This window comes from Myxocyprinus asiaticus, chromosome 39, assembly GCF_019703515.2.
Source record: "Myxocyprinus asiaticus isolate MX2 ecotype Aquarium Trade chromosome 39, UBuf_Myxa_2, whole genome shotgun sequence".
In the NCBI taxonomy this organism is placed as follows: Eukaryota; Metazoa; Chordata; class Actinopteri; order Cypriniformes; family Catostomidae; genus Myxocyprinus; species Myxocyprinus asiaticus.
This window is the reverse complement of record NC_059382.1, coordinates 30680119-30707437: the sequence shown is the minus strand read 5'-3', so window position 1 is coordinate 30707437 and position 27319 is coordinate 30680119. Positions and strand designations below refer to the sequence as shown.

At 39.0% G+C, this 27319-nt stretch overlaps 1 protein-coding gene across 1 annotated transcript in view; it reads right to left on the bottom strand.

Moving 5' to 3' along the window:
• Positions 1-27319, bottom strand: part of LOC127430325 (fibronectin type-III domain-containing protein 3a-like) — a 125042-nt gene that overhangs the window by 18444 nt on the left and 79279 nt on the right. Inside the window, 13 exon segments of the mRNA XM_051680055.1 lie at positions 224-329; positions 5178-5296; positions 5388-5456; positions 5866-6004; positions 10179-10265; positions 10593-10767; positions 11034-11158; positions 12965-13018; positions 13127-13265; positions 18443-18502; positions 18790-18959; positions 25666-25724; positions 26435-26743. Coding sequence (XP_051536015.1) covers positions 224-329; positions 5178-5296; positions 5388-5456; positions 5866-6004; positions 10179-10265; positions 10593-10767; positions 11034-11158; positions 12965-13018; positions 13127-13265; positions 18443-18502; positions 18790-18959; positions 25666-25724; positions 26435-26743 — 1611 coding nt within the window.

Below are 27319 nucleotides of genomic sequence, written 5' to 3'. Positions count from 1 at the left end.
CATTCATAGTACTCGCGGTTAGAAAAAAATCTGTCTGCACGCATTTAGTACTCGAGCACTTTGGGCTTCAGAGTAATTTGTTTATGAAATGGACTGCACTGGTCATGCTGTGTGTTTGTTTTTGTGTACAGCTAGTAAAAACAATACAACGTGTTATCCAGAAAAACATAGAACATACAAATATCTAAATGCTCAAGAGTGAATGCACAGAGGTAAAGCTTACTCCAGCGTAACTGCACCTCTCTCGCTTTGGGTTTGCCCACCACCCTGGGTGGCTGACAGGGACCAGGAGGAACAGGTGGGGTCTGGACCTGCAGGACCTCTGTCATCTAAAAACCCGAAACAAAAAAAACAAAAAAAAAAAGGGCATTTGGCACTCAGTCCACATTCGGTTCCTGTTACAAAACCCCACTATACCAAGAATATGAAGAAATGTGCAAAAAATATTTTGCCCCAAAATCAGAATAAATAATATTTAGCATGAAGAAAATTGTATTATTTTAGGACCATTAAGATTTCTCCCCAAATTCTCATTACCGTAATGCGAAAAAATCGTATTCTTGTTACTGTAATACATTAAAGAAAATCATCCGATCCAGACACAGTACATACATATATGCCGCCAAACAGCGGCAACCCGCATCTCAGAATAACATTCTGAGATGATATTCTTCTCACCACAGTTGTACAGAGTGGTTATCTGAGTTCCCGTAGACTATGTCAGTTCGAACCAGCCTGGCCATTCTCTGCTGACCTTTCTCATCAACAAGGCATTTCCGTCCACAGAACTGCCGCTCAACGGATGTATTTTTGTTGTATTTTTTAATACTCAAACCAGCCCATCGGGCACCAACAATCATGCCACGGTCCAATTCAATGAGTATCACATTTTTTCCCCCATTCTGATGATTGATGTGAACATTAACTGAAGATCCTGACCCATATCTGCATGATTTTATGCACTGCAGCCACATGAATGGCTGATTAGATAATCGCATGGATGATTGTTTGTGCCAGATGGGCTGGTTTGAGTATTTCTGTAACTGCTGATCTTCTGGGATTTTCACGCACAACAGTCTCTAGAATTTACTCTGAATGGTGCCAAAAACAAAAAACTTCCAGTGAGCGGCAGTTCTGCAGATGGACATGTCTTGTTGATGAAAGAGGTCAACAGAGAATGGCTAGACTGATTTGAACAGACAAAGTCTACTGTAACTCAGATAACCGCTCTACAATTGTGGTGAGAAGAATATAATCTCAGAATGCTATTCTGAGATGCAGGTTGGCACTGTTTTGGAGGCACGAGAGGGACCTACACAATATTAGGCATTTGGTTTTAATGTTGTGGCTGATCGATATATATAAAGACAATCAACAAATAAATTCAGCACAACAATATAATCAACAAATACAGTAAATTCAGCACAAAAAAATGTAATAATGTAGTATATAGCATCTAAACGTAATATATATTAAGTTTTTGCATCATTACTAAAATTATAATTGGAGGAATTGTGCTTAAGCATTTTAAAAAGCAATGCAAAATGCAAAAATCTTTATGGTTCTAAAAATAGGCTTCATTTTCCTTATGGAAAATAATAAATTTTTATTTTTTGTTATTTTCATGATGAAATGTGACCCAGTTCTTCACCATTTCTGTGAAAATCAACCCAAAATCCTGCTACACTTAAATTGTACAGGCCCTGTTCCAGGCTCTGCACGTGGATATGTGCACCTCTTCAATGGGAAATGTGTGTTAGTCTAAACCGGTGACAGCAGGCCGCAGCCATGTGAGCATTCTCTCACATTCACGGTTGCGAAAAGCGGCGTCTGCCAACATGAGTCATAGCTGTGTGCTGGCAGCTCCCGCATACAGATCCACATCTGCGAAGCACTGACAATGCCATTACTGCAGGGATCGGGAGACGGAAGCGAGACATTATTCCCAGCCGCATGCCAAATGCTTTCCATTGATAAAAAGCGTGCTGACATTCTGATGGCGAGGAGATGAAGACGGGGGGAAACAAGCAATCTCTGTGGAAGCGAGACAAATGATGGGAAGTGTGTAATAATACACAAATGTATTTTAAATGGTTGACTTTTTTTTTGAAAGTCAAAATTTTGCAGATTTCGGTCTTTCCCCATTCATGTAGATAGGAGCCGCACTGTCATGCCGCTTGTTTACACAGAAAATAGCTGCCCGGGAGCGTTCCAAAGATGGCTGCATAGTTGCTAAAAAGACTTTGAATTAACTCAGTTTTGCTTTTTAAATGTTGACTCTACTTAATTATGTTAATTTACTCAAATATAGATCATGCAATAAGAGCTCAAATAAAGAAGATTATAACTGATTCTAGGTCAATCATAGAATCAACTTTATTCTCTAATGAAATGCATATATACCTGCACTTCAGTTGCACATGCACAAGCTGAACTGTAGTGATGTTTCATTCGTGAACGAATCGGTCTTTTTGAACAAATCTTTTAAGTGACGAATTGTTCTTGTTCACCTCCATACACTGACTGATATTTCTCGTTCACTGTCGTCTTTCCCTTTCTAAGCCAATGAGCTATGTTTTGAAGCGGGTGACTGCTTTGGTGGCTTTTCATGCCTGTAAAGACTGATTATAGCATGAGCCAATAGCATTCGAGTGCAGGCTGTGAAGCAGCTGATCATCGGTTAGACCCGCTGAACAAATACGGCCCTTTACTGAACCAGTTGACTGGGTCATTTGAGTCTGAAAAGGATGAGACGTCTCGTTCATGAGCGAACTGAATGTACAGTACTGGTAAGCTTGTGCACAAACGAAATTAATGACTCACTCAGTCATCCCGGTCGTGAATGAGGATCTGCTGACCGACTGAACGAGAGGGGTCACGTCACTCGTTCAGTTCGGCATGTGAGTCGATCATGTTCCACAAGGAGAGAAAGGAGTGATGCACTAAGTCAAGTTTATTGGTATGCTCAAAACATAATCCCCACTTTATAAATGTGTAAAAATTACTGAAGACCATATAGTTAAAATGACATGAATTGTGGATGGAAATGTTGTGATTTGGTGCACACTATAAGATATTATTAGGCTTTTTTTGAAATTGTCTTGGTAAAAGTTAAACCCAACATTTTACAGGGAAATAAACCCTCTAAAACCTGACATATGAAAGAGTTGTCCGAAAATTCTATTTTTTTGTTTTTAGTACCATTAGACAAACTATAAAAAGAAATCGTAAAAACTTTTGTAAAAGTTTTTTTTTTTTTTACGTTTCATATTTGATACATTAGGCTTAAAAGGTCATTATCCTCCTGAGGCCCAGCAATTCATTTTTGTTTTTCTTAGCCCATACATGCTACAGTGGTAAATCTTGAGGTATTATCAGAGGACTCCCTGGGCTTTTCAGAGATACCAAATGTTTGAGAGTTTGGCCATGACAACAACTTCTCCTCGGTCTATAAATATGGATTGACATGTATCACAGTTCAATTCAGCACATCAAATACAATATGAATAAAATATTCTTTTTTCAATAAACAATTTTCATCATATGTATTTTATGCACCAAACACTATATTGATGTTTAAAAAAATGGTAATTGTTCAACTTATTTCGCTGGGTCTCAGGAACTTATGGTAAGATGACATCATAATAGCTTGTAATGTAAAATAATGAGATCTTTATCATGACAGAGCAGGCTGCATATATGAAAATACACACGAATATTAGTTCACACTTTAAATATATCTTATCAAATGTATATGTCAGAATTTTCAAAGCTCTGTGATTTTTTTCTCTCTCTTTTTTTTATAGTGGACATGTAATAGTGATTGAGAGATATACCTCAAAACCCAATTGTATTATATTTGATGCATTTGTATTTCAACATGCATTTTCAATAAAATAATATACCAAATTTTAACCAAGCATAAGTTGCTTATTTTTAGCAAATACTCATTTGAAAATATCAGTAACAATATAATCATTACTGTCATTAATACTTTATTAAAATAAGTATTAATTTAATAGTTAATATTTAATATTAATAAGTAATTTTTCACGCAAGTCAGCTGCCATTTTAAATGGATCGATAGAAACATTGAAACCACTTTTTTTATACAAATAACCACTAGATGGTGCCATAAACGTGAAACTTACATACAATAAATGTTTGGCTCTTCAGCTTGAAAAGAGAGTGAAACAGGAGCCATCAAACTTTGTGTACCATATTTAATACACATGGCATTATAGGGTTAAGACCTGCCATTTGTGGTGAAAACGGTTGTGCTGCATAAACTATTTTCAAACTGTCTTCGTACATTTGCAGACATGCAAATTCTATTTGTGTTGCTTTAAAGGACTGATTTTCGCATGATGCCAATAGCATTCAAATACTGTCTGTGAATGAGAATAACATTGGTTTGACCCACTGAACGTATACACCCCTCCACTGAACCAGTCGGTCATTTCGTTTGTGAAAGAACTGAATGCACTGGTATACTCGTTCGCGAACAACATGAATGAATCAGTCATCATTTACAAGGATCTGTTGACCGGCTGAACGAGAGAAGACATGTAGTTTGTTCAGTTTGTCAATCTTGTTTAACAAGAAATGGGGCTGGACTAATTATAAATATAAATGTGACAACACATTACAATGACAATAAAATATTTTGTAGGCTAGTATTGTTGTCTTATTTTGTATAGCTTGATAAAAAGTCATGCTAAGCAGTTCACAGTTTGACAGATATGCTTTGTTGTTATTTGTGGGGAAACACTTATGATGCTTAAACATTCTGCAATGCTGAAGTCTCTTAGTAGAATTGTACACACTAATTTTAATAAAGGATAATTAGACTTGCTCTGGTCGTGAATGACTGCTTTTAGTTTAATGCAATCACTTAAAAGTACAGCCATTTATCACTATCTACAGGCGCAAAGGTGTAACTTGCAGAAATGGTCAATGAACAAATCAACGTACAAATCTGAACAAATCTTTTTAGTGAACGGATTCAAAAGAATCGAGTCACTGAAATGAATCAAAATCACTACTACTAGTTAACAGGGTCCAACTTGCCCAAAGAGACACCCTAATGTATTTTTTGCCAGCATTTAAAAAAACCTTAAGGGAACCCATACAAACTGAACAGCTCAGAAGGAAACGTGTGCGTTTGTGTGTCATACCGGGCTCTCTCCTCCAGCACTGATGCCGTGGACTCTGGCCTGGTATGAACATCCAGGTCTCAGACCGTCACACAAACACTCCATAGCCAAACCACTGTACACCTGATTCCAAAAGCAACCTGAAAACAAACACATAACTCAACAAATAGGCACAATAACAACATGATCGAAATAAACATGTGCAGACCTCAAAACTTCGTTGGAACATACCACTTAAATCTTCAGACAGCTCCACCACGTACTTTGTCACGTCTGAACCACCGTTATCTTTGGGAGGATCTGAAAAGGCAAAAAGATATTCTCGGCTGTGAAAGGCTGAGAAATCAGTTGATATTTGGCCATTTTGAGGTTATCAGAATCATTAGCTATCCCTTGCATCAGTTCCAAAGACTATCAACAGACTTGTCAATGGATAATGCAAATATTCATAGAGAATTTCTAGTACAAAAAATAAAATAAATCTGCGTACATCTGTACAAATCAATTTTTTTATGTTGTATTAGACTATATCACATAACAGTTTCTCAGAAGGCAGCATACTTCTACTGCCAACTGTCTAGACTAGCCTTTGTGTTAGGATTGTACCCAAGGCGCTTAAAAATGCTGCCTACTAAGGCAGCTTTGTAGGTGTTGGAAAAGAGCAAAAAATGCTAAAAACTGCATCAGGGCTAAATTGAACTGAACTGACCCCAGGTCAGACGGAAGCTGGTTGGATGAGGTTTGCCCTTCACTGAGAATCTGCAGGGGCAGCCTGGTCTGTCAGGGGCAGTGGTGAACTCAGACACAGGGCTGGGGTTACTTTTCCCTTCTGCATTATAGGCAATAACCTACAATGAAAATGAACAAAAATTAAGCACTGAACTTCTACTGAAATGGACTAAACGGTCTGTCAAGAACATGTCATAACATGTCAATGGGTCTTATTTCATCCCCAAATCAAAAGAAAATGGGCTTAATTGTCATGAAAATAACATTACAATACAAAACGTCTCAAATGGCCCTATTAATAGGCTTTCTGATCTTTAAACAAAATATATGTTCTTTGATTTTGGGATGAAAAATGACCTGGACACGTTTCATGAGATTTACCCAAACACCATGGATGATGGGATTACAAATCTCAAGGGCCTTTTAAACCACTTACCAAAGACTTTAAAACCCAATAAGTACTACCAAACAGGGCCGTTTCAGACCATTCTGGCGCCCTAGGCGAGATCCCTATTGGTGCCCCCATCAGGGGGAGGGGGGTGGGGTGGGGTATGGCAGAGGACTCCTCTTTGGCGCCCTCCCAGCAGGTTGCACCCTAGGCAACCGCCTAGTTCGCATATGCCTAGAAACGGCCCTGCTTCCAAATGAATCTCTTACAGAAATATAATTTTCCCCTGACAAAAGCACAGGACGAGGAAATATGTGATGGTTCAGAAATAAACTGTAGTGATTTCAGGCTGACTGTCATCTGTCACAGTAATTAGCTGTAATTGGAGATGTGAATGCTCTCGGCAGGTAATCAGTCCCTCTCATCAGGATACATGCAGCCGTTCTGATCCCATTAATTCACTTTTGTTTTTGGAAACGCGATTATGATCAGCCCCCTTATAACCACAGTAGAGAAGAGACTGATCGCATTACTCCACCTGCTTCATCTCACAGCCAACGGCAACAGGTGAGACGCAATCATCACTCACAGAAATCACAGAAGACAGAGCATGAAAAAAATTTAGAAAAGAGAAACAATGCAAAGAAAGCAAGAATGAGTGGAGAGAATGAAATAAAGATGAAGAGTGAAACAATGAGCAAAAAGAACAAAGGAGCAAAATAGAGCAAAATAAAGCACAAAGGGGCAAAAGAAAGTGCAAAAGGGCAAAAGAAAGAACAATTAAAGGAAGGAATGAACAAACAAACAGATAAAATAAGCTAAAGTGAGCAAGAAAGAGAGAATAATAAAGAGAATGATAAAAAAATGAACGAATGAACAAAGGAAAATGACAAATAGGAAAAAAGGGATAGAGCAAAGACAGAAAGAAAAGAGAATAAAAACTACAACAAAAGACAGAAGAAAGAATATATAAACAACTGAATGAACAAACTCAAAAGCAAAAGCAAGCAAGTGAAAGGCGTGAACGCAAGTGCAAAAGTGAGACAGAAATTGCAAAAGCGTAAAAAAGCACAAGAGAAAGCGTCAAAGCAAAAAAGTGTGAAAGAAAACGCGAAAAAAGAGCGTAAGCAGAAGGAAAGTGCAAAAGAAAGCACAAGAAAAGGCATTAAAAGCAGCTACTGACCGGAAGCGATGGATTATAGTTAAAAAGTACTTCAATAGTGGGGGGCCTGGGTAGCTCAGCGAGTATTGACGCTGACTACCACCCCTGGAGTCGCGAGTTCGAATCCAGGATGTGCCGAGTGACTCCAGCCAGGTCTCCTAAGCAACCAAATTGGCCTGGTTGCTAGGGAGGGTAGAGTTACATGGGGTAACCTCCTCGTGGTTGCGATTAGTGGTTCTCACTCTCAATAGGGCAAGTGGTAAGTTGTGCGTGGATCGCGGAGAGTAGCATGAGCCTCCACATGCTGGGAATCTCCACGGTGTCATGCACAATAAGCCACGTGATAAGATGCGCAGATTGACGGTCTCAGAAGCGGAGACAACTGAGACTTGTCCTCCACCACCCGGATTGAGGTGAGTAACCGTGCCATGACCTACTAAGTAGTGGGAACTGGGCATTCCAAATTGAGGAGAAAAAATACAAATAAAAAAAGTACTTAAATATTGATATTTTTCCACACTAAACTCGATCGCATCGCTTTAGAAGACATTAATTTACCCGCTGGAGTTGTATGGATGACGTTTATGCTGACTGGCTGTGATTTCTGGAGTTTCAAAAGTCTGATGACCATCCACTTGCATTTTAAGGACCTACTGAGCGGAGATATTTTTCTAAAAATCTTCATTTGTGTTCTGCAGAAGAAATAAAGTCATACACACCTGGGATATCATGAGGGTGAGTAAATGATGAGAGAATTTGTGGACATATTTAAACATACAGAGAAATACAATCTCACATTATTACATTGCTCAACAAGATTGCCAGAGACGATACTACGTTGAAGACGACAGGTAACGTAATTGCATTTATGATTACATTTATGTATAAACTTTTTAATGTAGCTTAACTTGTTTCATACTATAAACTGTAATAGTGGAATCGTTATTAACATTGGTGCAGTAGATGGCGATATTTGGATTTTTGCCATAGTATATAAAATTGTTTACGTTTTGATTGAGAATCCCACCGGTTTACTTAACCAATAGCCACAATCTGCCTAACGTGACAGACTGAATTCAATGCCCTGGTTTGTTAGCTGGATGGTCAGTGTCCGAGCACAGAGTCCAAGACATCATTGCTCCTTCCACTCCCGCTTTTGCTTGGGTCTCTCCTGTTCTCTCTTTGAATTTGTTTATGATTTTGCCAGTTGTCCGATTGAAGCCGGCGTGCATCATTTCTTGCCATTTCTCCTAGCAGATTTTTTCCCTTTGCGATCTCTCTAGTTCAGGGGTCGGCAACCTTTTTGACATGGAATGCCATTTTTTATTTTCCTGGTCAATGGCTGTATTTCCAGGTTTTATTTATATTTTAAATAGACTCGTGATTGTTGAACCACACAGTGTGGGTTTATGTTTTCTCTTTTAATCGTTTAATGTAATTTTGAATGTGACCATGGCTTAAGGAGGGTGTACCTGTATGCGAAATCTCAAGGATTAAAACTGGTGTTTTCCTTATTTCATCACGTGTTGTTCTGAAAGCAAAATGAAACAAATGAAACAAGGAATGTAGGCTGTGATCCACACAGCCTGACCGAAGCAAAGCGGGCGCGTTTACTCGTGCGATTAACCAATGTGAAGCGCTGCCGGCTCGTGATGTGTGAATGGCTTGTATGCGTTGCACAAGTCTGTTGGGTATATTGCAGTCTCGTCACATTTTAACTGTTTGTTTAGCCTCCCATTCAGCTCATGAAAACACGCTGCGTGATCATGAGGAAGAATTACATCAAAATGTAGATTGGAATGCAGGTGTCTACTCCTTTCTCGCCATTGCTGGCATGCCAGTGACAACCCCTCCACGTGCCAATGCTGGCATGCGTGCCATAGGTTGCCGACCCCTGCTCTAGTTTATCTTCGATCTTCTATCTTTCGACCATATTGCAAGTAGAGCACGTTTCCTCTGCGTTTCCTGAAAGCTTTTGTTTCTAACATTTATTGTTGATATAGAGTGAAAAAGTACTCTTTGCTGCAGATGGTAGCTATTGTTGTTGTTTGGAAAACTACCTGTTGACGAAACACTATCATGCCCTCTGCCCCGACATAATCGGTACCTGCATAGAGACCAGCCAGCTTTTGGAGCCAATGCTGAACGGCCTTTTTTGAGGTGGAAACACGCGGAACATTTCGACAATCCGAATGCGAGAAAGCAAGAAAGAAAGCGAGAAAGCGAGAAAGAAAGCAAGCAAGCAAGCAAGATGCACCCAATAGCAGCTGGGTTAATTCTAGCTGTTGCCCTTTGGGAAATATTAAAGGAATGTTCCAGGTTCAAGTTAAGCTCAATCGACAGCATTTGTGGCATAATGTTGAGTACCACAAATATTAATTTTGACTCATTCCTCCTTTTCTTTAAAAAAAAGCAAAAATCAAGGTTACAGTGAGGCACTTACAATGGAAGTGAATGGGGCCAATTTTTGAACGTTTAAACACTCACTGTTTCAAAAGTATAGCCACAAGGCAAAGGATGTGTGTGTAAACATGATTTTAGTGTGATAAAATCGTTTACTAACCTTTTCTGTGTAAAGTTATAGCCAATTTTATAGCCCGGATTATTTCTTTAAGTGACAAGACATTAGAAAACAGAAGCACACACACACACACACTCAACAGTCAGACTAACACAATCCAACTGTGATGCAATTAACGAGACACACATATATACAACAGACACTCTGTGTGTGTGTTCTCACCCTGAACCTGTATGTAGTGCTCCTGTGAAGGTTTCTGATGGTGTGTGAGAGCTCATCACCATCATAACTGGCCTGGAACCCATAACCCTGTACAAAACAACACACAAATGATCAGTCACTACATGTTGGCATGGAGCATACCTTAAATGTTCTTGTGCATGTATGTGCATTATAATTTTTTTACTATTATTTTAAATGTATGTTCATTTTCTTTTTAATTTCTTAGAGTCAAACCCAACTGGGAAAGTTTCAAACTCTTGTTATACTGCAATGGATAATTGCTACTTGAGTAGACGGTCCTTCTAAGTTTAAGGCTATTTAAGGCCCTTTAAAAAGTTATTAGGGCTGTGTATTGTGTTAAACAACTGTACTTTTTTTCCATGAAACTGTGTAAATGTTGGTGTGCGCACTTACTGAGCCCTCCTCCTCCATCTCCAGCACATAGCCGATGTCGTCCTCTCTGGGCGAGCCAGCCGGTCTGTGCCACCGCAGACATAGCCATGTGACCCCGGGCTGAACCAGCTCAGGGCTCTGAGGCGCAGCAGGCACACTGCATGACGTCATGATGGGAACGGCTTCACTAAACTCACTACAGAGAGAGAGATATAACCAGAGGTTGCTTTAACCAATCATTTTCTATAATTTACAGAATAAAAAAATTAAAAACATTATTATTGAAAAGCACACATTTCTAGCTGGGTGTTGATGAAGGGGTACTCAAGCCTTACTGATGTGACAGTGGGCATACATAACACAAATAAGGCTGGGAAACACTGGTCTACACAATCATGTTTCCTCCCTCTCAGGACGTACACCTCCTTTCAGACATAAATAGATTTTCCAGTAGACACAAACCTGACCCCCATGTCATTCTTGGCTGCCAGTCGGAAGGAATATCTGGAAGCTGGCAAGAGTTTGGTGAGTCTGTACTGCTTCTGAGGGCCGTAGTAGCACTGTTCAAACACACCAGTACCCTTCCCCTGTTCACACATCAAAGTCCAGTGTTAGCACTTTACATAGCAGGCACACATAAACTTCACCTCACAGACACTAGATCAGCTCAGCAGCTGATAATCAGTACACAAATGAGCCATATATATACACACATAGTCCATTAGGTTTATTTTTGCATTAATGATAATTAAGAATATCTCCCCCAATTCTCATTACTGTAATGTGTCCAGATGTTTCACTTTTGAGTTTGTATGTAATTCTCATTAAATTCCCATTAGTGTGACATATATGAGAATCATCCTTTTGGGACACATACTTTTTTTTTTTTAATCCATCCATCCATCTATCCATCCATTTTCTTCCACTTATCCGGGTCGCGGGGGCAGCAGTCTGAGCAGGGATACCCAGACCTCCCTCTCTCCAGCCACTTCAGCCAGCTCTCCCAGGAGGATACAGAGGCATTCCCAGGCCAGCCTAGAGATATCTCTCCAGCTTGTCCTGGGTCTGCCCCAGGGTCTCCTCCTGGATGGACATGCCCAGAATACCTCTACAGGGTGGGTCCGAGGGGCATCCTAGAAAGATGTCCAAACCACCTCGACTTGCTCCTTTCAATGTGGAGGAGCAGCGGCTCTACTTTGAGCCCTTCCCGAATGTCCGAGATCCTTACCCTATCTCTAAGGCTGAGGCCAGACACCCTATGAAAGGAAACTCATTTCCAACGCTTGTATCCACGATCTCATCCTTTCAGTCACTACCCAAAACTTGTGACCATAGGTGAGGGTAGGAACGTAGATCGACTGGTAAATCGATAGCCTTGCCTTCAGGCTCAGCTCTCTCTTCACCACGACTGACCGGTACAATGCCAGCATAACTGCTGACGCAGCACCAATCCATCTGTCGATCTCACGCTCCATTCTCCCATCACTCGTAAATAAGACCCCGAGATACTTAAACTCCTCCACCTGGGGCAGCCACTCATCTCCAACTTGAAGAGGGCTCTTTACCCTATTCCGGCAGAGGACCATGGACTCGGAGGTGCTGATCCTCATTTCTGCTGCTTCACACTCAGCTGCAAACCGTCCCAATAAACACTGGAAGGCACCACCCAGTGAAGCCAACAGGACCACATCGTCTGCAAAAAGGAGGGATGCAATCCAGAGGTCACCGAATTGGACCCCCTCCACCCCTTGGCTGCACTTAGAAATTCTGTCCATAAAAATTATGAACAGAACCGGTGACAAGGGGCAACCCTGGTGGAGTCCAGCATTCACTGGGAACAAGTCTGACTTACTGCCGGCAATGCGAACCAAACTCTTGCTCTGGTCATAAAGGGACACAGCAACGAGGCTGATACCCCATACTCCTGAAGCACCCCACACAGAATTCCTCTCGAGACACGGTCGTATAACATTTCCAAGTCCACAAAACACATGTAGACTGGTTTGGCAAACTCCCATGATCCCCAAAGTATTCTCGAGAGTTTTTTAAGTCAGCAGAAATTAAAAGGTGGTAGAACAAATACAACCATTAGTAAATACATCACAAATGTTTTCGTCATGCTATACGGTAACGAGAATGACATTGTCACATTACAGTGATGAGAATTGTGGTAAAATTTGCTTAATTGTAATGAAAATAATGTCAGAGTGAAAAAAATATTAATAGTGCTAAAAATAGGCTTGATTGTCTTTTTAAAAAAAATAACATTTCTTAATTTTTTCTTTAGATTTTGGGATGAAATATGATCCACACATAATCTTCAAGGCTTTGAGATTCACATGGGAAATATAAACTGAATGCAAAGAATAATAGCAGAAAAAAAAAAAAAGTACCTCATCCCACTGAAGAATGTAGTTTTGGATTTTGGAACCGTTGTCACAAGGGGCCTAAGAAAAAATAAATAAATGTACCACACAATATTAAACACAGTTTTAATGAGTCAGAAAATGTTTGTGTGTGAGATTGTTAAAGTGCTAATATGTGTGTCCCCATACCTTCCACTGCAGGACGAGGCTGCTCTTGGTGCCGCTGGCTTTGCGTGGTGGGCTGGGGGTGTCTGGCTCACAGCTCAGAGTGGTGAAGCTCATGGGCTCTGAAGGGATGCCTTGTAAACAGTCACACATGACCTGTACCCTGAACACATACACACACACACACACACACTTATAGCTCATATTTTCTTTTTTTTTTTTTTTACACACTAATATACTCAATACACCATATAAATACAAAAAGTCAACTTAAAGGAACAGTTCAATAAAAAAATAAAAAAATAAATAAATAAAAAAAAGTGATGTTTTAATTATTAATCAAGACATGTTGCAGCAGGATTGACATCAGTAAAGTATAACATCATTGATTTTTAGGGGTTATCGTTGCATTAAACCTGGCACACCATTTTTGAATTTAACGTGAGCTAGAACAGAGAGGAAGAATTTCAGTGAATAACTTAAATTTCAGTCTGTTCCTCACACGAGGCTATCATATGTCTTCAGAAGACTTGGAATATAGTGCAAAAGTAGGTATGGGGATTGAAAAGAATTGAACGATTTCGACTGCTCTGAACAATTCCAGTTCATTAAAATGATCCCATTAATGATAATTTTAGTATTAATAGTTATTTTAAGAAATATCTGGAAATGACAAATGCATATTCTTAATGCATTAAATGCCCATAGCAGCCTGTTGCTAAATGATGAGATCATTTCAGATTTCAAAAGAACAGATATAAGAAATCAGAAATAAGCTCCATACAATTCTTGGAAATGTGTGTTTACAGACTTTTTCATAAATGCAATCCAGTAAATGTTCCAGTTAATGAAAAATGCTAACATACAGTATTAATTTGTCTTATTGATGTTTTTTTATGCATTTTTTAACTACACGTTGTCATATGAACAACCAATCAGTAATTATTCTGATTTAAGTTTCACGATCCTTAAGTACCCCTCATACAGTAACAATTCTTGATTTGTTCTGAAATATGATGAATTGAATGATTTGTGGTTCTTTCAGTGAGTCAGATTAATTCAGTAACTGCTCTGATTGATGCATAAGTTCTTGATTCTCTAAAAAGAAACAGTTCATAAGAATATTTCCTTTGGGAATTGGACTACCCTGGTCATGCTGTATGTTTTTATTCAGTAAAAAGAGCTGGTTCATAAGAGTCATTCGTTCGGAATTGGACTACCCCAGACGTGCAGTATGTTTTTGATTCACTAAAGGGAAACGGTTCATATGAGTGATTTGTTCAGGAATCGGACTACCCCAGATGTGCAGTATGTTTTTGATTCACTAAAAAGACCTGGTTCATAAGAGTCATTCAGTGAGGAATCAGACTACCCCAGAAGCGCTTCATGTTTCTGATGCACTAAAAAGAAGCGGTTCATAAATAATTGGTTCGGGAACCAGACTACCCCAGATGTGCTGCATGTTTATTTTTATTTTTTTTTTTATTTACTAAAAAGAACCGGTTCATAAGAGTCATTTGTTCACAAATCGAACTACACTGGCCATGCTCTGTTTTTGATTCACTAAAAAGAACTGGCTCAAAAGCGTGATTTGTTCAGGAATCAGACTACCTCAGATGTGCGTTATGTTTTTGATTAAAAAAAAAAAAAAAGACACATTAGAGTCATTCGTTCAGGAATCAGACTATACTGGCCATGCTGTTTGTTTCAGCTGAATAGGGCTGCTGGATACAGTACTTTGGAACGGTTGTTCAATCCGCATCGGTGGGAAATGGACATGAGTGTGAGCAAACGATGATAGAACTTTTTATTTTTTTATTTTCTCCCCTTTTCTCCCCAATTTGGAATGCCCAATTCCCAATGCGCTCTAAGTCCTCATGGTGGTGTAGTGACTCGCCTCAATCCGGGTGGCAGAGGACAAATCTCGGTTGCCTACATGTCTGAGACCGTCAATCAGCGGAAACGTAGCACGTGTGGAGGCTTCACGCTATTTTCCGCGGCATCCATGCACAATTCACCATGCGCCCCATCGAGAGCGAGGTTACCCCATGTGAATCTACCCTCCCTAGCAACCGGGCCAATTTGGTTGCTTAGGAGACCTGGCTGGAGTCACTCAGCACGTCCTGGATGCGAACTCATGACTCCAGGGGTGGTAGGCAGCATCAATACTCGCTGAGTTATCCAGGACCCAGCAAACGATGATAGAAAAGTCATTTTTACAATAACTATAATTTTTTTATTTATATAGCATTTTTCAGCAAATCAAGCATAAAGTGCTTCACAAAACATAAAATCAAAAATGAACACAGTAAAACAACATTCACATCACATAGTAATAAAAGCAACACACACAGTAAAACACAGCACATTAATATACAGTGGTGTGAAAAAGTGTTTGCCCCCTTCCTGATTTCTTATTTTTTTGCATGTTTGTCACACTTAAATGTTTCAGATCATCAAACAAGTTTAAATATTAGACAAAGATAACACAAGTAAACACAAAATGCAGTTTTTAAATGAAGGTTGTTATTATTAAGGGAAAACAAAATCCAAACCTACATGGCCCTGTGTGAAAAAGTGTTTGCCCCACCTGTTAAATCATAACTTAACTGTGGTTTATCACACCTGAGTTCAATTTCTCTAGCCACACCCGGGCCTGATTACTGCCACACCTGTTCTCAATCAAGAAATCACTTAAATAGGACCTGCCTGACAAAGTGAAGTAGACCAAAAGATCTTCAAAAGCTAGACATCATGCCAAGATCCAAAGAAATTCAAAAACAAATGAGAAAGTAATTGAGATCTATCAGTCTGGAGAAGGTTATAAAGCCATTTCTAAAGCTTTGGGACTCCAGAGAACCACAGTGGTTATATTATCCACAAAAGGCGAAAACATGGAACAGTGGTGAACCTTCCCAGGAGTGGCCGGCCGACCAAAATTACCCCAAGAGCACAGCGACGACTCATCCAAGAGGTCACAAAAGACCCCACAACAACATCCAAAGAACTGCAGGCCTCACTTGCCTCAGTTAAGGTCAGTGTTCATGACTCCACCATAAGAAAGAGACTGGGCAAAAATGGCCTGCATGGCAGAGTTCCAAGACAAAAACCACTGCTGAGCAAAAAGAACATTAAGGCTCGTCTAATTTTTGCCAGAAAACATCTTGATGATCCCCAAGACTTTTGGGAAAATACTCTGTGGACTGACGAGACAAATGTTGAACTTTTTGGAAGGTGTGTGTCCCATTACATCTGGCGTAAAGGTAACACCGCATTTCAGAAAAAGAACATCATACCAACAGTAAAATATGGTGGTGGTAGTGTGATGGTCTGGGGCTGTTTTGCTGCTTCAGGACCTGGAAGACTTGCTGTGATAAATGGAACCATGAATTCTGCTGTCTACCAAAAAATCCTGAAGGAGAATGTCCGGCCATCTGTTCGTGACCTCAAGCTGAAGCGAACTTGGGTTCTGCAGCAGGACAATGATCCAAAACACACCAGCAAGTGCACCTCTGAATGGCTGAAGAAAAACAAAATGAAGACTTTGGAGTGGCCTAGTCAAAGTCCTGACCTGAATCCTATTGAGATGCTGTGGCATGACCTTAAAAAGGCAGTTCATGCTCGAAAACCCTCCAATGTGGCTGAATTACAATAATTCTGCAAAGATGAGCGGGCCAAAATTCCTCCACAGCGCTGTAAAAGACTCATTGCAAGTTATCGCAAACGCTTGATTGCAGTTGTTGCTGCTAAGGGTGGCCCAACCAGTTATTAGGTTTAGGGGGCAATCACTTTTTCACACAGGGCCATGTAGGTTTGGATTTTGTTTTCCCTTAATAATAACAACCTTCATTTAAAAACCGCATTTTGTGTTTACTTGTTTTATCTTTGACTAATATTTAAACTTGTTTGATGATCTGAAACATTTAAGTGTGACAAACATGCAAAAAAATAAGAAATCAGGAAGGGGGCAAACACTTTTTCACACCACTGTAGTAATAAAAGCCATTCTATATAAATCAGTTTTTAAACGAGACTTAAAAACAGACACAGATTCAGCAGATCTAAAATCCCAGGGCAGGCTGTTCCATAATCGTGGGGCCTTCACTAGAAACGCTCCATAACCTTTTGTTTTGCATCTGGATCTTGGAACAGCCAACAGTTCATGAAAAGAGGTCTCACTGTTTAATAGGGTTTTAAAAGTTCTGCAAAATATTCTGGTGCCAACCAATGTAATGCCTTGTATGTATTTAATAAAATCTTAAAATCAACCCAAAAATGTATTAGTAGCCAATACAAAGAAGCTAAAACCGGAGTAATATGATTAAAAGTCCTAGTTCGTGTCAAAAGTCTAGCGACAGCATTTTGCACTGATTGTAGCTATGCTAAAGTGCTTTGATTTAAAACTGAAAACAGTGTATTACAATAATCAAGGCCTGATGAAATAAAAGCATGTATAAGCTTCTCTGTATCCTTGAAAATCAGGACATGTCTAACCTTTGAAATGTTTCTTAACTGATAAAAACAAGACTGAACTAACTTCCGGACGTGATTTTCAAAATGTAAATTAGTATCAAAGTAAAGTCCCACATTTTTTACCACCTGCTGATTATTTGGGACCACAAGTTTAAGTGCTGACTCAATCTGACTTTTTTATTTTAGAATCATGACCGATTATAACTACCTCCGTTTTGTTAGTATTTAACTGAAGAAAATTGCATGCCATCCAATTTTTTATATCTTCTATACATGATTGAAGAACATTTAATTTAGTCAGATCATTGGGATTCAATGATAAATGCAATTGCAGTTCATCTGCATAGCAATGAAAATTAATGTTGCATTTACGAATCACAGAACAAAGCAGTAACATATAAAGTGAAAACAATATTGGCCCTAAAAGGGATCCTTGCGGAACACCACAATTAACTTTTGAAGAGGAGGACATCTCATCTCCGACAGGCACAACAAATTTCCTATTCATCAAGTAAGAAACAAACCAGTCTAAAGCCACCCCAGATATTCCCACTCATCTCTTCAAAGTATCAATTAATACTGAATGATCAACTGTATCAAAGGCTGCAGTTAAATCAAGCAACACTAAAATGGAGCACACTCCAGCATCCTCCGCCATCAGTAAGTCATTTGTCACCCTAACAAGGGCAGTTTCTGTACTGTGGTTTCTCTAAAACCTGACTGAAATTTCACAAAAATTGTGTTATACTTTACTACCTCCAACAGTTTTTTGGTGAATTTTTAGGTGAATTATCCCTTTAAACAGAATGTATAAAACAAGTCTTGTCATTGCGTTGTTTGTTTAAAAGCCACATAATGGACACAAACCTGACATGGTAGTCTGTTGCTGGTCTTAAGTCTTGTAAGGTTGCACTCAGTTCCACTCCACTGATTTCAACAAGCAAAAAGACAGAAACAAATAAATGGTTATTTTGCAAAACATACTGTAAACATTTGAAACAGTACAACTTGTTCCATATGAGTCTAGAAGAACTGCAAATGTCATTGTGGTAACAGCCAAAGGTGAACCAGAGATGACCTTTACCTACCATAGATTTCTGCAAACCCACAACAAACCACATAAAAACAGCAGTGAGTTCCTCAAGTGTACCCACATCTTCTCCACTTCCTGCCCAAACCCCCTCTCCGCAGCCTGATACTGAGCATGCTCTCACCTGTAGGTGGTCTTGTACTTCCCGTCCTTGCCGTTGTATGAGACAGAGACCTCGTAAGTGAAGCTGGGCTCTGTGGCGCTTTCCTCTCCCTCTTTCGGCTCCTTGTCACTTTCTTTCCATGATGGGGCCACCCAACTCAAACTAGCCCCTCTGGCCTGGATATCCGTCACCTGATGATGCATTGGGACAAATAGCTCTGTTTAACATGAAGCCTAATAATGCGTTAATAATGTGACAGAAGTAATGTCCCAATTGGTTTCAGAAAAAAACTAGCTTAGTGCAGGACACTCTCTCCCAGTAATCTTTGTTAGGCAAGTACTCTCATCTAAAAGATGTCTAATTATTAAAAGAAATAGTTAATATAATTACACAGAATTTGGGACACTGCTCACGCATGACCTTTACCAGTAGGCGAACACAAAAATGTCTAGCTTTGCTTCACACATCGTTGCGTTAGGAAGTGTGTCGGAAAGCAATACATAACGCGACACACATACGTGTTGTATTCTCAGAATTGCCTCAAGGCACGCTATAAAGGGCATTGAGGCCCTGGCACACTCACTGCGAAGTGCTTCTTCATTCTTTGCTCAGAGTCAAAAAAAAAGATCGAAACAGCTGAGCAACGACAAGCTGTTTGCAAACTTTCAGACACTGGCCACACCGCTGTGGGAGGCGTTTTAGAGGTACATTTAAATACGAGGACGCTAAAGACTACATGTAAAACATCAACTATTATGTCATTATAATGTGTTATCAATGACTTCATGTCTCATTCTATGAGTAGAATTCACATGAGATCAGTAATGAAGCTCATCGATGATGATTTTAAGTATTATATAAGCAGTAGATACTGTGTAATTTATAATGTTTCCATTCTACATTCATGGTGCTAATGCACAAACACATGGCCATAATATGCGCTGATTAAACTGTTATTGTAATTTTTGATGACACATACTACTGCAAAGATGGGTGTATAAAGGAGTGTTAATGGTTAGAATACAGACAAAAGAATGATGATGTGTGAATGGCTTTTGGCTGCAGATAGTACATGATTGAATGGGTACTTAAGAGTATTTGAGTAGATCTGAGTCCTTTTGTAGACTAACAAAATTATTTTTAAAAAACATGACGTTCTTGAAAAATGTCTATGCGAATGATCTTACAGATATAGGACATGTTGACTGATCTTAACTGACTAAACGGGAATTAGTTGTCGGCCACAGAGTAGGTGGAGCTCCGGGTCACACCTACCAATGACGTACACCAATGAGAGTAAGAAGGTGTTTCGCAGCTGTAAAATGTTTTCCTGAAAATTCGCCATGGGGAGCTGCTACGAACCAACAAAACAAACTCAAAGTCTTTTCGGACAGATTTTGTTCAAATGACGACACACCTGTTCATTCTTCAGTTACATAGGAAGTGTGCAGGGGCCTTTAGCGTAAACTGTTTTCTTCTACGATCAGTTTTTCAACAGTAGTAGTTGACTTGAAATAGCAAACTGATCATAGAAGATGACGGTTTACTCTAATACCTGCTATAGTGCCCCTTGTGGCAAATATGAGAATGCAACACATTCTTGTGTAATGTTACGAATGGACAGTTAAACTGTCAAAATGTTCAAAAAGCTACCTACAACATCTGCCACAGTACCACAAGAACACACGTTGAGTATATACAGTTACAAGCTTGCCATTCATTGATAAAACATTCTTGACTGCATTTGTGTACTTCCATGGAGAAACTTTTTGGTCAAAGCCTTGTCCTGTTCGTTGGGCAAAGTTAGTATAATGAAAAGAAACCTTTTTTTTGTCAAATTTCTAGATATGTTACAACGGCAAACACAGCAATTACGGACTGGGGTGCTATGCTGAGTAATTTTTTTTTTAGCCAGCTGACTAGGTGGCCTTCTATGACCAATCTCATTTCTCAGTGTTATGGCAAAGTTGACACTAAATGCAAAATTTTCACATACACTGACATTTTTTGGGATACATAGATCATGTTGGTTGACATTTTTGTGTAGCTTTACTATCTTTTTTGCATGGCTCTTTAAAGTAGAGGAATTTAGGAATGCTTCTGTAACAAAACACACTAAAATAAACACACTGCTTTCAATGATACATTTTGCAAGACTTTTTTAACTGTAGGTCTATGTATACATTTATATTAAGAAACAAGTCTGATTGGAGTGTGGTGGACATGACCCTAAACAATATTAATTATACAGGGCTTTGTCTATGAGCATTTTAGACAATCCATCGACTTGTCGATCTTGAAAATATAGAAGCTTGCACATTGATTTCCACTTCAAGTGAGAAAAAAAATAAAATTCCCAAAGAGAGACACACACACACAAAAGGGAAGTTTAAATGAGTGAAAACTGAGTAACAAGATGAGCGTTCAATTCAACTTGATTAACCCGACAAGACGCATTTTGTTTTGTCCAACTGACTTCAGCGAGGTTAATTGATCCCAGGGGCTAATTGGCTCTATATTTAACCACACACACACCTCTTCATGTGGAAACTGCACGTCTTCTTGTTTCGTGTCAATGGAAAGATTGGATATATTTTAATGACATGAGGCGCTTCCCCCGCAGAACAAAAGAGAACTCCTGTTATGCAAGAAGGATTTTTTTTAGCTTTTTTCCCAGTTGAGAAACAAGTGTCTCCTTTAGTTATGGATGCATGTACCTTTTGGGTTTTCTGCCAAGAATAGCTCAAGTTAGTGCGCATTAGTAGGCCAAAACTGACTTGAAAATAACTATTTATCTGTGCCTCAAGGGGCACAATTCTCTTCTCTACACTAAATAACTTCTGTTCTTCTCTGTTCAGCGGAAATAATTAGTCTATTTTTGATGGTACTGATTTCCACAAATCTGGCTGATATACCTGATTAATTCTGACAAGGCAAAAAAATTTGACAATAAATAATGAAGTTAAATGATCCACAAAGTCAACACACTTTAGGAATATTAAATAGAATGTCCTTTCTTGGTTAAAATACTAATTGAACAGAAAAAACTGCTAAATTGACTGTTTTGGTATTTTTAAAATAGATCTGTTGTGGTCTTATTATTTATTGTTGTCTATTTATTAAGGATAAGATAAGTTATTTTGGGACAAGGAAACTAATCCCTATCAATGGTTCCAGAATGGAAACGCTATTTTAAAATGCTGGTAACCATTAACATAGTTATTTCATCATTAAGACCAAAGTATCTCTCACAGTATATTTTCGAAATTTCACCACTTCCTGTTGCCCAAAAAAAGAGGCTTCTTTTCTTCTAGTTGAACATGATGAAGTATGTTGGATTGCTTATTTTCACATATTTTTGTGAGGCATGTCACTTTTTTTTGGCTTTGATTTTCCAGACCCGAGTCTGTATTCACAAAGATGTTTATCTTACCACTAGGAGTTCCTAGCCAAGAGTTTCTGCTTCAAACCAATTCACAAAACCACTAAGAGCATGTTTTAACAAAGGAATAGGGGGAAATCTTGAGGTAAGAGTAAAAGTGGAGTTGCTCTTAAATTTCTGATCTAGGAGCTATTTTTAACCTTACGATTTTTTGTGAAAACGGACCTAGGTCACTTGTTTCTCTTGCGAGATCTGGCAACACTGCAATTGTATATCACCCACCCTTACCACAGAGTACTGTCATTTTAAAAAGAACGTTATTCACCATTCTTGTATTCCCTTCTAACCGATTACCAATTGTAAAGGAAGCCGCAGAGCACTGGAGCCAGTATGAAAGAATAGTTTCTGCTCCGAAAGAATCGAAATGAACGTTTTGTTTTTTATCCCTGATTTTCACATAAAATAAATTACACACATCACCTGAGTGAAATGGGCAGATCTCTCTAGATACAGCTAAAAGCAGTGTAGCAAGAAAAAACCAATAATGCCAGATCCCAGCACACTGCCAGAGACACGAGAGCCATTTAGTTTCTCCATGGATCAAATCAAACTCTACATTAATGATCCCTTACAGAGAGCCATTACGGTCATCTTGTGAGGACTGTAATCATGTGAGGATGTAGAGTTTTAAAGGCGTGGAAATAGCAGTCATTAAGGAAAGTGTCAATGCAGCATGAACCCAACTGTCCTTCAGAAAGTGCTTTCTCAGTATGTAGAGCGTTAAATTAAAAATGTAGAACAAACTAGAAAGAATAATATGGCATATCCATAGGACCTATGGACTGGTGTGTACGTATTTCTTTTTTATTTCTGTATTGACTGAATTTGATCATTTCAATTTGTAGCAAGAAAAGGAATCATTCAATCTCGCATTCGTTTTGGAATTAGCCTTCTGTAAAAAATTAGAAACATGTCTGGCAACTAATATGCTAGATAAAATTGCACAACTAATAATAGGTGTTATTTATTCATTCCTGAGGCATTTCTTCATGCAAAATTACACAAAAGTAACTAATGACAGACGGATATTTATTGTCTGTATCAGGGACTAAAAACGTAATGTTTTTCATTTCGGTTCGTTCTAAGCAAAAACTGTATTTCGTTTTTTGATCAGTTCAGAAGTTCCGCAGCCTCCTTTCCAAAAGATTACCGGTTAGAACAAAATAAAAGAACGGTTAATAAAATGTTCTTTTTAAGATGACAGTACTCAACACTAAGGGGTGGATGAAATATCAATTGTAGTGTTGCCAGATCTCGCAAGAGAAACAAGCAACCTGATCTGGAAAAACAAGCCTAAAATAAGCCACTTGCCTCACCAAAATAAGTATAAAAAAAAAAAGAAAAGAAAAAAAGCTATGAATTTTTTTCCTGTGTGGTGGATTCATCGGCATAGAAATCAAAAGCATACAGTTAATTAACAGTTAAGTATCATTTTAATTACAGATCTGCTTTTCAGTCAAAACCGGACAGCATCAAATCTGTATTAATGCATCATATCTAACAATAATTCAGTGAAGACTTGGAAACAACTGAGAAATGTTCTTTTTACCTTTAATAATGTTTTCCTTGTATCTGGATTAGCCGTGGATGTATATGTTATAATTATACATAGTTGTTAAAAAAGTCTTCATTCAAAGAATGTGACATCCACAATGTGCAATTAGGCTAAAAAAAAATGTGATGCAGCAATTTCCTTCGGGATCAAAGCACATTACATTTTTTCAGAAAACATGAAGTGATGTAGTTAAAGAAAAATGAAATTAATTTACCCTTTGGCCTTTGGTTTCATGAAAAAAATGATCGGAATGAAATTAACCGGTTACCAGCATTTAAAAATAAAGTTTTTCACTCTGGAACAATTGACAATAACTTTGTTCCCATTTTCATTCTGCAAAATTATTTGTTCATTTTCGTTTTTGTTCCTTGAACCGTTTGCCGATGAACCAGATGCACATTCTGTACCATGCGGAGGCACTCAAAAATGTCTACCAGGTGACACATTTCCACAGATATTTCAATTTCTCTTTTCTTCCTTTAATATGGGAATAATGCTACCATGATGAAGATTACATCACCTCCTATCAGAAGCTAATTGGCTAATTGTCTAAAGGCTTGACATAATTTTCTGGAATTCTCCAAACTGCTTAAAAGCACAGTTAACTTAGTGTATGTAAACTTGTGACCCACTGGAATTGTGTTTTCAAACAATTGTTGGAAAAACTTCTTGTGTCATGCACAAAGTAGATGTCCTAAACGACTTGCCAAATCTATAAATTGCTAATATTAAATCTGTGGAGTGGTTAAAAAGTTTGTTTTAATGACTTCAACCTAAGTGTATGTAAACTTCTGACTTCAACTGTAGGTATATCTACATCGATCAGCCACAACATTAAAACCACCTGCCTAACATTGTGTAGGTCCCCCTCGTGCCGCCAAAACAGCGTCAACCCGCATCTAGGAACAGCATTCTGACATGATATTCTTCTCACCAAAATTGTAGAGCGGTTATCTGAGTTACAGTAGACTTTGTCAGTTCGAACCAGTCTGGCCATTCTCTGTTGACCTCTCTCATCAACAAGGCATTTCCATCCACAGAAATGTTTTTTGTTTTTGGCACCATTCTGAGTAAATTCTAGAGACTGCTGTGTGTGAAAATCCCAGGAGATCAGCAGTTACAGAAATACTCAAACCAGCCCGTCTGGCACCAACAATCATCCATGCCATTATCTAATTTGTCAATCATGTGGCAGCATTGCGATGCATAAAATCATGCAGATATGGGTCAGGAGCTTCAGTTAATGTTCATATCAATCATCAGAATGGGGAAAAAATGTGATCTCAGTGATTTGGACAGTGGCACGATTGTTGATGCCAGATGGGCTGGTTTGAGTATTTCTGTAACTCCTGGAATTTTCACAAACAACAGTCTCAATATTCAACATGGATTGAATATTGCACATGGTTGTGTTGACTAAAAGGAAAGTATTTCGAGGCAGTTTTAACTGTTCATGAGGTGGATGGCCTGAGGGAAAAAACTGTTCCTGTGCCTGGCTGTTCTGGTGCTCAGTGCTCTATAGCGCCAGCCAGAGGGCAACAGTTCGAAAAGAAATTGTGCTGGGTGAATGGGGTCAAGAGTGATGTTACCAGCCCTTTTCGTTACTCAGGATGTGTACAGTTCTAGCAGGAAGGGGTAGAGGAGTGCCAATGATCCTCTCAGCAGTCTAAACCATCCTTTGAAGTCTTTTGACATTTACACCTCTCATCCACAATGGAATGGTGTTTTCCTCCACCAAAAACGCTCTCTAGTACCGCATATTTTGGAAAACAATGACGCTAGAACAGAGTTTTCAAATGAAAATGGCAAAGCGTGTACGTGGCCTAAAATTGTGGGCAATACCACGCCAAAATACACCGTACGTAAAAAATAAAGAATGTCATATCAAATATTTCCTTACCACTGGCTTGCAGATGGAGTTTAATCGTTCCTGAAGAGCTTTGGCCTCTTCATCCAGTTCTTCAGAATAAAAAAAAGAGAGAAAAACGTAGTTAAGACAACTCCCTTAATGACAGATTAATGAAGACGCATCACACTGGTTAAATCACTTCTATCACATATAAGAGGCATTTCATTTCCATTAATGGATTAATAGAAATGCCAGCTAAGTTTAGACCAGCGTACAGTAGCCACAGCAGTGTTTATTCAGGCTGAGTTAGTTAGCACAGATAAATGACTGAGTCAGTGTGGGGATAATTACAGCTAATGTTATCTGCAGCAGCCTAAAGCTCAAAGAGCTAATGAGGCCAAGACAAGCTACAAAGCCTGTTTATGACGTGGCCAGAGAGTTGGGCCCGTCCCCGGAGTCGTGTTACTGATCCCAATGGGCTCCTGGATCATTTCTACCTCAAACTGAGGGATGATACTCATTATGATGAGACTAAATGGGAAGTTGATGTCTACTAATGCTGATAGCTAATTCCTAATAGCTAACAGTTTAAAAAACGATCACTGACTGTACACAAAAGTAACTGGCTGTTACAAAATTTAGGGAGAGATTAATATTTTTTTCATTTTTAAGCAATTTGATCTTTTAATCAGATGTACTAGGAGATCTGTTAATAAAACAGATATGTCTGGCTTTGAAACCTGACTGGGTGAGCCAAATCTGTTCAAAGCTGTTATAAAAAAAAAAAAAAAAAAAAAAACTTTTCTACCTCCCTCCCTACCTCCAGACTCTGCCTTCTTCCCTCTCCCTGGTGGGCTTTTGCCCAGGCTGGTGACAGTAGTGGTGGGCTGTGTCTGCTCCTCCGTGACCTTACCCCCCAGCCCGTTCTGGAGATCTCCTCCTGTGGGCGGAGTCCCAAGGCTCTTCTTTGGGGAGGGAGGGGGGCTGTCTTTGGAGGGGGCCAGACCTCCACCTCCTCCTCCACCCACCCCCTGTCTCTCCTTCAGCTTCTTCTGCAGGCGCTCGTAGGTTTTGCTAGCCCTTTCATCCCTGTGAGCAAACGCTGCACGTCCGTGTGGTGGGTGAGTATCTGTGGAAATTGGAGAGATGCAGAGAGAGACATAAAATTTGTTATTAATTTATTACACAGGTAATTATGAACAATGTTTGTAAAAATGTAATGACATCTTGTAACTTGGTTGCTTTTTTAAACTTTTATAAAATGGAAATTTCAAGGTTTAATACAACTTATGTCGTACTTAATATGCAAAGACAATTATAAGTAAACTATACATTTATCTGTTTGTTTGCGCATCCCGACGAGCCCAAACAGTAACTTTGGCTCAACCAATGCGGTGAGTTCGGGGCGAGACTATAGTTTTGTTCTATCAAAGGCGGACGATGAGTGTTTGGGAAACTTGATTGAAAAGTTATTTTTGAAATTCCGTATTTTTGCAACACGCTTTGAGCAATAAATATCCATAACTGAATATCAATGTTTAGAGATTGCACTCACAAAGAGCAATTTCTAACCAATGAAATACTTAAGAGTTGACATAACTAGAAAAAGTAATACTTTATACTAACTATGCATAAGAGATATATGGAGATGCCTGTACTAGAATGTAAACCCATGCTGTTTGGGATTATCATGGAAAACAAAGAC